General features: G+C 49.9%; 1 protein-coding gene across 1 annotated transcript in view; it reads right to left on the reverse strand.

Moving 5' to 3' along the window:
- Positions 1-13358, reverse strand: part of LOC130550300 (solute carrier organic anion transporter family member 2A1-like) — a 73495-nt gene that overhangs the window by 22585 nt on the left and 37552 nt on the right. Inside the window, exon 4 of the mRNA XM_057327721.1 lies at positions 8893-9100. Within this exon, the coding sequence (XP_057183704.1) occupies positions 8893-9100 (208 nt within the window). The remainder of the gene's footprint in view (positions 1-8892; positions 9101-13358) is intronic.

Here is a 13358-nt window from a genome sequence, read left to right on the forward strand (position 1 = left end):
ACAGACCCTAAGTACTTGCCTGGGTTTGCCTTCAGGGCCAGCCGATTTGCGTGCATTTACTTTGCAAGACATTTTTTTGCTGTGGAAAGGCCATATAAGAGGCAGTGTCAATGGCCATGAATATTAATGTGTTTCACACTTGAGGAGATAAAGACCTAACCTTCACGAGTTCGCCTATGCAGATAATAATAATGGTGGCAGGAGTGGCAAGGGTATGCTTGTTTGGCGTGCTGTCCAGGGAGCGGGCCCCGAGCTCGCCGGTTCCTGTCAATCCCGGGCTTGGGACAGAGCGTAGGCTTGGGTAAGTCTCTGCTGTGGCAGTGAAGAAGGGGAAGCTGGGGACCGGGACCCGAGTCGCTAGCGGAAGCCTCTCGCTAGTGGACAACATCGGCGCCGCTGGCCATGTGCTTGCGGAAGGTATAGGGAAGGAGTGCAAGTAGTCTGTGGCCACTGGCGGAGGCATGCTCATGCTGTAAGGGCGGCTGTAGATGTTGGCAGCTGAGGTGGTGCCGCCGGGATCCGGGAACTGGAAAACTGTGAGAGGGAGCAGCTGCTGGGCTTGCTCGTTGGGGGTGCGGCCTAGGTGACCTGCAGGGGTAGAGCGTCGCTGCGCGATGGTGGTGGTCAGCCCGGTCCGGGTGAAAGGAGATCCGGGTGCTGGGCCTGCTTTTTTCGTAAGACAAAGAGCGGCATCTCCCAGGGGCTCGAAGGGGGGCCTCTCGAGGCCCGCCAGGATCGCATCGAGGTCCCAAGAGGGTACAGAGCGCGGACGAGGCGGATTCCACCTTCTCGCGCCCCTTAGGAACCTAATGATCAGGTCGTGCTGTCCCAGAGACTTTCCAGCGACTGGTTTGTGATGAGCAGCAATAGCGGCTACATACACTTCAATGTGGAAAGTTAGAGATTACTCTCGAGTCTCTCTTGTAGGAAGGACAACCCATTCCCGATCGAGCAACTCCGCGGGTCTTCTCCTCGAGAAGAGCACCAGGACGAGAAGAGGCACCACTTAAAGGCATACAGCCGCCTGTGATCTCACCGGGGGGTAGGCCACTCAGGATCTCCTCGTTCCGTCCAGGAGCCAGACATGGAGGTTCCCGAGGTCTGGCTCGGATGCCACAACGTGCCCTTCCCCTGTGAAAGAAGGTCCTTCTTCAGGAGAATCGCCCAGGGGGAGCTGTCGTCAGGAGCATTAGCTCCGAGAACGTGGCTCGCAGGGACTTTGTCACCTGTTTACTCCACAGGAGGAGGCATCAGGCGAGTTGTGGTAACTGTCGTGAGCGAATGCCACCCTGATGGTTAATATACGCCATGGTAGTTGTGCTGTCGGACCGGACAAGCACGTGCTTGTCCTGCATGAGAGGTTGCGTCCTCTTCAGTGCAAGCAGCACAGCCAACAACCCCGGGCAATTTATATGCCAACGCAGGTGGGGGCCCTTCCATCGACCCGACACTGCGTGCCCGTTGCACACGGCACCCCAACCCTGCAGGGAGGAGTCTGTCGTATCACGATATCCCTAAAAAGGTCATTGAATACCATGGGGTTAGGGTGCGTCGGCAGAGAGGCATGCTGGAGCGGTCTCATGTGCATCAATTCGAAGGGGATAAACCCTGCCGAGGATGCCATGTGTCCCAGGAGCCTTCAAGCAGTTCAGTTTCAAGCAGTTCAGCACTGACTGTGCGCGTCCGCGCTGTCATGGAGACAGAGTTCCATACCGAGAAAGAAAATGCTCTGCACAGGGTAAGAGCTTGCTCTTTTCCCGGTTGACCCGTAATCCCACTCGATCTAGGTGCCGAAGCACCAGGCAACCCCCCGCCTTTCTTGGGGACGATGAAGTACGGGCTGTAAAACCCGCAGAACATCTCAGCTGGAGGGACGCTCGATCACTTCCTTTGCCAGAAGGGTAGCGACCCCAGCCCAAAGCACAGGTCTACCTCGCATGCTTGGGCGGGCGTCTGGCGAATTGGATCGCATTGCCGAGACGGATCGCCCTCCCTAGTCACCGTGACAGTCTGGGGGGTTCTCAGTCCCAGGGACCGAGACAGGGGGACTAGGGGTTTGATATGCTTCATCAATCCCCCGGGGGGTGGTTCAATGGCTAGCAGTGCGGCTCCCTCGCCGTGGGGGGGCAGGCCCCGGGGAGGAGTGTGGCTCTGCTGACTTACCTGCCTGGTGATAATGGAGCTCAGTGCACCGTCGAACTGAGAGTGCTGAGGGCTGCTGGAGTGTATACCCGATATTGTGTCTCGCCGTGACGCAATGTCGAGTTGCCGAACACCGTCCTCTGGAGGTTGAGAGTGGCTGAGGAAAAACCCTGAGGGAGAGAGAGGAAACTCCTAGAATATGGGCGCAAGGCCCCCGATGGGGCCCAGCAGGTGCTGGGCCAACCGACCAGCGATGGGATGGCTGGGGTCGGGCCCGATGTGGTCTCGATCTCCCTGGGCTATTCCCGTCAGGGCCACTCTGTGGCGACTGGTGACAGAACGGTGGTCTCCTCCTCGACGTCTTCTCCCGGGGGCTGCCTGGGTAGGGGGCACCGGAGCTGGATTCGGCGTCGAAGAGGGCCGGGCCTGCTGGGGAGCAGATGCTGCACGGGACCTTGATGGCCGAAGGGCGGCCGGGTCACGGCGGGCAGTCCCCCGATGGGGGTAGGTCTGCTACTTCACTGCCGAGAACTCTCGACAGTATCACCAAACAGCCCCCCTTGCGAGTTGGCGTGTCGAGAAAGCAAACTTTTGCGAAGGTTGAGCCGGAGGTGTCTCTCCTGGGCCACTAGTGTGGACATCGTACGACCCAGGGCCCATGCTGTGACTTTGGTCAGTGGTGGCACGGAGTTCCTGCACAAGCCCTCGGGTCGGTCTTACCCTCGAGGAGCTCTTCAACGTCTTGGCCTCCAGGATGGTCATGGCGTGCAGAGCAGAGGCAGCTTGGCCCGCAGCAGTGTAAGCCCTCGACACCAGAGATGCCGAAAGTTTACCCGCTTTGGGCGGGGGGCAGAGTCTACCTCCCCAGGTGGCCGCTGTCTACGGGCATAAAGCATCGCGACTGCATGCTCCACCTGGAGCACGTTGACGTAGCCCCTAGTTGCCCCGCCCTTGAGGGAAGTAAGGACGATGAAGCTAGTTTGACGGGAACGCGCCGAGAGGGGGGTGTTCCAGGTCTTACAAAGCTTCCTCATGCACTTCCGGGAAAAAATGGTACCGCGGCCGAGCGCGGCTTGGAGTCACGCTCAGACCCGAGGCACCAAGTGTCCACCCGCGAGCGCTGGGGAAGGCGGTGCGGTGCACTGCCGCTCAACGCTCGCGGTGGCCCGGGAGAGCATGGCTGAGATCTCGACGTCCGCCTCTTCCAGGGCTCGACCTCCCGAGGGAGGGAGCTCCACGGAATCGACAGGGTCGGACGCCAGTGGGATGCCCTCCGATGCTGCCTTCAACCTCTCATCTTTATCACACACCGTTTCCGAATACGTGGCTGAGGAACAAGACGGAACGTCTCTTGGGGAATGGTCAGACGAGCGAGATGGGGTGCGAACGGTCCGCGGTCACCCATATCACCCTCGCGGCCGAAGCCACTGCCATCACAGGACGGGAAGCAGACGAGGTGGTGGCTGGGTCCATAAGAACACAGCCACCCGTGACCGCAATGTCTGGATCGTTATCCACCCGCAGTGCGGGCAGGATGTATCCACGAACGTTGCCTCAGCGTGCCGAAGCACTTGAGGCAGACGTCGTGTCTGTCCCCCTCCTCTATGAGAGTGTTGCACCCATAAGAACAGCGGGACATGCCACGCTGGAGAAATTCGCCGAGGGACAATCCGCTGCACCACATCGTAAGAATCCAGCAATTTGAGTGAGTCTTGTCATCAGATGCGAAGGCTCCGAAGAACAAAAGGTGAATGAATGCAGCACGCTGTCTCCCTTTTATACCCGGATATCCAGGGCGAAGTCCGGCATGCAAAAACCATGGTAAATAGTGAGGAAAGAAAGAAACGATACTAACTTGTCAGATGCAGTCACTCTTTACAATGAAACCATTTTATTACCGGAGTATATTTTTCTAAACTGAAAGGGAAAGTACGTTTTTTTCTCTTTGTATAGGACCATCTGAAGATCCTCTGCACATGTCCAGCGTGACAGCACCCAAACGTGAAGTAAAATCAACATATTAGATGAGTAATCTTGCTGTGTTGTTGTGTGCCCTTATTTGGGGGCGGTGACCATGTGCGCGTGTTTCGCGCAGATCATTTCCGTGTGAATAGCGCGCTGGTCAACAACACTAAAACTGGTCAACATGGCTTCTTTATGTGAATATGAGTGCAGTATCAGGTAGATGTCAATCTCTGGCGGTTTATATGTGAAATGAGGACATGACTGCAGCTGGCGATGAGGCAAAAACCAGCATGTCCAGTGCAAAAAGGGTTTGACTTTTTAATTTTACTTAACATTATTTTATTTATCCATTATATTGAAGAGACCTTTTTGAAGAAGTTTGGATTACTTATGAGCACTTGGGTGTTTGTAATAGATGTAAGTTATGGTGTCGACCATGATTTGTTGCAATTTTGAGGTGTTCAATCTTATTATGATTTAAGAAAATAAATGCGATTGCTCTCCTCACGAATCAACTGTTTCTAGTTTTTCACTGACATGTCTCTAAAGTGTTGAGGACTAGTGCTTCTTTGAGCCTACATTCAGTACGAGTAAAATACTCGAGTACTGTTAAAATCAGATACTCTAAGGCTTTTACTGAAGTCGTTTTCGAATTGGGGACTTGTAACTTGTAATGGAGTAATTTTTGCTGCAAGGTATCTGTACTTTTACTCAAGTATGGTTTTCAGGTACTCTTTACACCTCTGCACCTAATTGTCATTGACTCATATACCTAATATCACCAACTCTATATATGAAGAGATCCAATGCAAAACCCACTAAAAGCCATCTCTGTCAAAAATGAGATTACAATGTTGAGTGAACGGTCTTTACGCAAATAATTTTGCTTCATAACCCGCTAAATGCCACACTCTGCCTGGTCTAAAATATATCTGGTATTGCTGAAAGTAAATGTCTGATGGACTCTTCATATATTCACTTCTTATGTTTGTTCAGGGTCAGGTCCAGTTGTTAGACCAACCTGTTTGTGACCCATTTAGCTATAGACGCCTTTACTGTTAGTAAACAGTGTGTCGCGTTTTTGTGGACAGAGCTTAGGTGGAGGCGGAAATATTCCACTGACCGCATTACTAATGCTAGGTAGCACATTTGTTTGCTTGCTTCAATGACTAGAAAAAAATCTGATTAAGTTTTGGCATGTAAGGTCACTCACTGTCTAGGACCATGGTTGTTTTTGAAAAAGTTAACGTTAACGCAAGGAACCTGGCCGACCTGTACGCACACACTCAATGGATCCAGGGACGAACTGACAAGATTACCTGCAGTTTAGTGGCCGGACATCTACTCCTACCAGACAGAAAAACCAAGCGTGTATAGTAAAGATAAACTGAGAGCATATACATCTATAGATGCCTGTGTGTACTAACAGTGGCAAACGTTAGCAAATGCATTTACTTGAACACAAACATGACACATAACCTGTGCCTTCTCACTGTTCCCTCTCCCTTTAACTAATGCACTTGTGACAACTATGTAGTCAGCCTGACATTATATTTTTAAAACAAACCATACAACGGAATATCGATAGTATACAGAATGATATCATTAAAATATATTACGGAATGACATGTAGCTTTTAATTTGGGAACTTGTAAAGTAAGTATTTGTACCTGTACACTAAAATGTGCACTCACAGCCCCAATGTGAAACCTTGTAAAATAAAAAAGTGAAGTCTAATGTTGAAATTTGCACTCGTGGAGAAAACTCACAAATCTGTCTTCTGAATTTGAAGTTTCAGAAAAATAGTCACAAATGTGTAAACTGGCATTTACAAAATACTTGGCAGATACAAATTCATAGCACATAATTACACGTTTTCCTAGATCTACAACCTCTCAAATCTGTCACTGCAGTTTCAAATCTTCCAGCCTTGACTTTTGCTACTACTTTCGCGAGAAACCTGCTGCAAAACTAACTTGTGCACTTGAAAGCTCATAGGCAAGAGAAAGAGCGGTATTTGATGACGTCATGCGGCTGAGCCACTCAGCAACTTCTGCAACTTCAAATTCAGAAGACAGATTTGTGAGTTTTGTCCACGAGTGCAAATCTCAACAATCAACTTTTCAAATTGGGGCTGTGAGTGTACATTTTAGTGTACAGGTACAAATACTCACTTTACAAGTTCCCAAATTAAAGTTTTGCTACTGATTTATCTGATTTTTAAAGGTGTCCTTCCCCGTGATGCCAATTTTTAAACTTTAGTTAGTGTGCAATGTTGCTGTTAGAGCATAAACAATATCTGCAAAATGATAAAGCACAAAGCTCAATGCCAACCGAGATATTGTCTTTAACACAATTCGCTTTTCAAGGACTACAGAGAACGGCTTGAATCGGACTACAGCCCTTTACTTCCCGGGTACATGATGTCACTATTCCAAGTTTTTGAAAAACCTCCGCCCAAAGGAATATGCCAAAAAAGGGGCGAGGCCTTCCTTAGAGAAGAGGAAGAGCCGCTGGAGTAGTGTTTGGTTATCAGAGATTGTAAACATTTGACTCAGATGCGCGCTTAATTACTTTCACTTTCATCACAGTCCTACAGCTGGTAATAAGAATTCCGCTACACACATTCTAAGATAACCAACGGTCAAATAACAGCTTTCATGACTTTAACATCGGCTGTGAAAGCTGTTCTGTGCATTACACTGATATTGTGTATGTGTGCGCATACCTCTAAAACACTTCTATGAAACGTACTTTGAAGTTCTGCTTGCAAATGTCTCCTGGTCAATCTGCTTGTTTTATTATCCAACTCAGGTCCAATATAAAAAGGACTTGTTATTAGTGTTCTGTTATGTAACGCTTCTGTTATTAGTGTTAATATAACCGGTCTGACGCCATTCGGTCCGGTGTCATTTCCCTCACCATAGTAGGGAAAAAATCTAATCTCTAACAAAGATTGACGTTTGCACATGCACTAGCAGACCTCTGTTACACTATGATCGATCTACATGTTTTTAACTGATGAAGTGAAGTTGACGCCATTGTTACTGTTTATTGCTAAAAGCCAAAGCTTATGAATACATGTGCACTGAGAGGGGGACCGACAAATCACAACAGCCTGAGAAGCGGAAGCTCGATGATATGGTATGGGTGGGACATCTTCAGACACGCTCTAAGCGGGGAACCAATCACAACAGTCTGGGTCAGGTTTACCAATCAGAGCGTTTCAGAAGGAGGGAAGAAATCCAGTCGTTTTGTTAGAAGAGGGACAGTGGTGAACAATAGACTTGAAATATAAAGCGGTTTTTTTAATTAGAAACATGAACATCCATTGTTAAACACCAAAAAAAAACATAATCAAAGCCTCAAAAACAGCAAAAGAATGACCTTTCAAAGAGTTAAGTGTTATGAAGTGAAACGCGAGCATTAGTCACTGTTCAGTCTGCCCGTCAGTGTGTTTTTGTTTGGAAATGGCAGCAGGTACGTGTTAAAATATCAAATTGGAGACTGTATTCTGTCGATTGTGGCACTAAACAACACAAATAGATGATATTTTAATCTCCTTATGTAGCCAAAACTGTTCTGGTTTGTATTGGCTGCCTCCAGTTTTCCCATTGTTTTGCCTCCAGCTAATGCTGTGACGTAAGCGTGACATTGGCGCAAAAGGGGTCTATACTTACCTGTTTTTTTACCTGTCTGTGTTTTGAAACAGATTTATTTTGTTTGTAGAATACTTAACTGTTTATGTAATACTTGCCTGTTTGTGGTAAATGTACCTGTTTATGGAATACTTACCTATTTGTGGAAAACTGGTCAAAGCACATCATAATGATGGGTGTAAGTGCCACCAGGTGGAAATCGTTCAGACGCTTTGCAGATTAATGCTTAGGCACAAGTACCACGGTCATAGACTTTAGACAAGTTGGAACAATGGCCTGAGCCAGTGACAGGTTAAACATTTCAGTGAAGACCTGTGAAATCTGACCAGCACAGACCCTGAGTTCTTGTCTGTGTATGCCTTCAGGGCCAGCCGATTTGCGTACATTTACTTTGCAAGAATTGTTTGTCTTTAACCACCAGTCTGACAGGACTGGCTTGTAGAAACAGTCTCTTATATTACTATTAAAATTATAACTTTTCCATTACCTCTAAGCTTCTGTCAGATGATTAAAATTGAAATGTATCCGATAACACTTTCAATAATCAATCACAACCACAAAAAATATATTAAGAAAAAGGTAAGGTCACAGATTTCATCTCAGGTAGGAGCAGCTCATGAATTGTAAATCTATTGAGATCCTCTATCAGAACTTTGCCCTTTAGGGCTGCAGTTAAATTCGGTGGGGGTGGGGCGGGGGGTGGATGTAACTTCTGAGAGTAATTTGTTTGAACAGAGAAAATTCCAGAAATGTGCAAGCAATCAAATGTAAGTGTTTGTGGAGGATGAACTTTTGCATATGTAATTCTTAGCCTAGGCTTTGTTAGCAAACGTTTTCACCTTACTTGTCGATTTTAAAGCTTGCTGCTTTATAAGCCTGATGTTAAAATTATTCCAAGAAGCTACAAAGTGCTTACTGGTTTCTGTCTTACAAAGGTCAGAGATGCCTAAACCTGTCCCTTCTAATCAGACCAGTTGAGACAAGTATGGCTTCCACACTGGTTTGTGGTGGTTGGTGCTGGTACAGAAGGTGGACCAGCGAGACAAATGTTCACCTTTGAACTTGTGTTTTTTTGTTTGGAAGCCAACAAATTGTGGCCACAAAAATAAATTCCTGCACCACTCACCCATTATTGCCATTATATGTTTTAGGATAAACACCAGCAACATCTTGCGTGGAGCAGCCCATGAAGAAGAGAGGTACACAGAAAATGATGGAGATGGTGAGCATTGCAACAGAGAAACGTGGAATGGTTCTGAATGACAAGCCCCAGCGCTTCATAACAAGTCCCCCGAGCACCATTCCCACAGAAACAGAAGGTAGATTAAGAGCACCTGAGAGAAAACAAAGAACAGTTTTTAATTTTTTTAATGGAGGTTTCTCTCTATGGAAAAACAGGGAATCATTTAATAGTTTTATCCCACATTGTATCCTTCAGTGTTGGGGAAGCTGCTTTAAAACATAAGTTTGTAAAGATACAATCTTCTCGTAATTTTAAGTGGTTTAAATACAGTCAAGCTATTTTTTGAAAACTAAAATAGCTACACCACAAACAGTAAACTATTTATTTTACATTTGAACAGATCATTATAAAACATCAGATCAAATAAAAAAAACTAAAACAATGCATACTTTGTAAAATTGTTGTATGTGTTAGCATGTCTTCGTAAATTATTTAATCAGCTAAACTAAATAACTTACATGACTGTCTAAAATAAACCAGATTCCTTAAGGCATGCAAGGGAATATTTTAGCACAGATCATTACTTTGGTAGTCAAAAAAGCAGAAACAGACAACACAAAATTACTCCCTGCAACTCAGGTTTCATAAAGAAACAAAACACTTTAACATTATAACGTCTCGGTTACGAATGTAACCTCCGTTCCCTGATGGAGGGAATGAGACGTTGTGTTGAGAGACAGACTGGGGTTTGATCTTGAGAACCTATCATCTCCGAGAGGAATTTAAAACGCCAATGGGCTTGACGAATGGCACACGCACGCCAGTCCCCGCCCCATGCATACGGGTATAAAAGGGAGGTGGCGGCGGCCATTCACTCATCTTTTTGGGCTGAGGAACCTGAGAGACATCTCCCAGTCGCTGCAGCGGGTCTGCGAAGCATTGTGGCATGAAGACACAACATCTCGTTCCCTCCATCAGGGAACGCAGGTTACAGTTGTAACTGAGACGTTCCCCTTCAGTCGGGGACCTATCTTTACACCCCCCTGTCGCTGAGCCGTATCACGACCTCAAGCGGAGCGACACTGACTAGACTAGCGAGTCACAAGTGAACGCTACTGCGACACGTAGTCTTCCAGTGGGATCAGTACTTTGTAGCATACCCTGAGAGGCTCGTACCGATGGCTGTCATGGACGGTGGCATTTGTCTCTATTAGTGAGATGCCGCCCAGCGCCGTAAGGAACACTGGGGAAACACATCTCTCCTCAATAAAGAGTATGCTACGGAGGCCACATCCTACCACAAGGGGAGGTTACATGTGGAGACACCAACATGGTCTTACCGGTGGGGAGAACAACGTGAAAAAATGCACCAGCCCGAGTAGGGGGGACAGAACCCAGGTGGGGTAACCCACCGGAGGGGAGGTCACAGGTTCACCGACAGGGGAACCAAGAGTGAAGAATTCAGCATATGGTAGGGGAGTCACTACGTATGGGGCAACAGTCCGAGTATAGGGGTCCACCAGAGCAGGGGCGACTCTACCAGTACTGGACTTGGTTACAACAGACTGCTCCTCCCGGTCTGTTACCACAATTGCCAATGCTTAGTGATGGATGGAATGCCTGTACTTCACCCTAAGGAGGGAAGTAGGGAGGCTAAAATAGTGCGCTAGACTTGCCTGTTGAGGGGAGAACGCGCTTTCGCAAGTGTACACCCAACCCAGTTGCCCACCTCACACGCCGGTAGCGTGTAAGACACAGGCAGACACTGGTTCCACGCGGAGGTTGTAAAACCTCGCGAAGGTACTGGGCGTAGCCCTACCCGCAGCACTACATATGTCTGCCAGAGAGGCGCCCTGAACCAGTGCCCACGACGAGGCCGACCCCGGGTGGAGTGGGCTCTCACTGCAAGCAGGCACGGGCGATCTTGGGACCGGTATACCAAAGCAATGGCATCCTCGATCCTCGATCTCTGTTTGAAGACAGCCCTCCCCTTGTGCTGTCCCCCAAAACAGACAAAGAGCTGCTCAGAGCTTCTAAGGCTCTGTGTGCGGTCCAAGTAGAGGTGCATTGCGCGTACTGGACACAACATGTTGGAGGTTGTGTCTTCCTCCCCAGAGGGGAGCGCCTGCAAGTTCACCACCTGGTCCCGAAAGGGAGTGGTGGGAACCTTGGGCACGTAACCTGGCCAGGGTCTCAGTATAACGTGAGAACTACCGGGCCCGAATTCTAGGTACCTATGGGACACGGAGAATGCCTGGAGGTCCCCCACCCTCTTGATGGAAGCGACCGTCAGCAAGAGTGCCGTCTTCATCGTCAGATGAGGAAGACTGGCGTCTCTGAAGGGCTTGAAAGGGGCTGTACAAAGGTCCTGTAGGACCACATTAAGGTCCCAAGAGGGTACGTAGTGCGGTCGAGGTGGATTCACCCTTCTCGCGCCCCTAAGGAACCTGGTGAGCAGGTCGTGTTGGCAGAGGGACTTACCCTCCACGAGATCGTGATGAGCGGCAATAGCAGCTACATACACTTTCAACGTGGACGGGAAGAGGTTGCTCTCGAGTCTCTCCTGTAGGAAGGCCAACACCAGCCCGATCGGGCAACTCCGTGGGTTCTCCCTTCGGGAAGAACACCAGGACGAGAAGAGACATCACTTATAAGCGTATAAATGCCTAGTGGCAGGGGCTCTAGCCTGCAGGATGGTCTCCCTAAGTGGCGGGGGCTCTAGCCTGCAGGGCGGTCTCCCTGACCGCCGGCGGCAAGCCACTGAACGTCTCCTTGTCCCGTCCATGGGCCAGACGTGGAGTTTCCAGAGGCCTGTCTTGGAGTGCCACACCGTGCCAGTAGGGTGCAACTAGCAGTACTTGATGTTCCTCTTCCCTGACCTTGCACAGGAGCTGTGCAAGGAGGCTCACTGGGGGGAAGGCGTACTTCCGCTTGTCCCGTGGCCAGCTGCGTGCTAAGGCATCCGTGCCAAGGGGCCCCTCGGTCAGGGAGTCCCAAAGCGGTCAATGGGTGGAGTCCGGGAGGCAAACAGGTCCACCTGCACCTGACCGAACCGCTCCCATATGAGCCGGACTGCGCGGGGATGGAGTTGCCATTCTCCGCGGGGCGTCCCCTGTCGAGAGAGCGCATTGGCTGTCTGGTTCAGGTCGCCCGGGATGAAGTGGCTCGCAGGGACTTGATCACCTGCTGACTCCAGAGGAGGAGGAGGCACCGGGCAAGTCGTGACATCTGCCGTGAGAATATGCCGCCCTGGTGATTGATGTATGCCACGGCAGTCGTGCTGTCCGACCGGAACAGCACGTGTTTTGTCCTGCACGAGGGTGCCAAAAGGGGTGCCAAAAGGACAGCCAGCAACTCTAGGCAGTTGATGTGCCACCGCAGCCAGGGACCCTTCCATTGCCCACGATACTGCGTGCCTGTTGCACACGGCACCCCACACCTGCAGGGAGGCGTCTGTTGTGACGTGCCTCGAAACATGCCTGAGTGGAACCCCCGCTCGGAGAAAGGCCATGTCTGACCAAGGGGTGAGGCTAGGAACGCACTGAGGCGTAACCGTAATGCGCCTGGTGCCGGTGTGCCACGCCCTCCAAGGAACACGACCCTGGAGCCAGTGCTCAAGCGGTCGCACGTGCATCAACCCGAGAGGGATGACCCTTGTCTAGGACGCGATGTGCCCCAGGAGCCTCTGAAAGTGTTTCAGCGGGACCGCTGATGTCTGTCTGAAATGTTTCAGACAGTTTAGCACCGACTGTGCGCGCTCGCTGGTGAGACGCGCTGACATACGGACAGAGTCGAGTTCCATACCGAGATAAGAGGAGCTCTGCGCTGGGGAGAGCTTGCTCTTCTCTCGATTGACCCGAAGGCCCAGCCGAGGTCCCTGTGCGAACACAACATATCTCGCAAGTGAGCCAAGATAAGCCTTTTTTCGAGATAGTTGAGTATCTGCACGCCCTGCTCCCTGAGGGGAGCTAAGGCAGCCTCCACGAGTTTGGTAAAAACCCGGGAAGACAGGGCCAGACCGAAGGGCAGGACCTTGTACTGATACGCTTGTCCCTTGTACGCGAACCACAGGAACGGCCGCTGTCGAGGGAGGAAGGAGACGTGGAAGTACGCGTCCTTCAGGTCGATTGCCACGAACAAGTCTTGGTAACGAACCGACTCCGAGATGCGCTTCTGCGTCAACATCCCGAATGGTCACTTGTGTAGGTTCTTGTTCAGGGAGTGCAGATCCAGAATGGGGCGCAGCCCCCAACCTTTCTTGGGCACTGTGAAGTACAGGCTGTAAACCCTGGAAGACATCTCGGTTAGAGGGATGGGTTCGATCGCACCTTTCGCCAGGGGCGACAACCTCGGCCTGAAGCCTGGGAGCATTCTCCCCTCAAACCGAGGTGTGGAGAATGCCCTGAAAC

The sequence above is a fragment of the Triplophysa rosa genome, unplaced genomic scaffold (assembly GCF_024868665.1).
Source record: "Triplophysa rosa unplaced genomic scaffold, Trosa_1v2 scaffold284_ERROPOS145926, whole genome shotgun sequence".
In the NCBI taxonomy this organism is placed as follows: Eukaryota; Metazoa; Chordata; class Actinopteri; order Cypriniformes; family Nemacheilidae; genus Triplophysa; species Triplophysa rosa.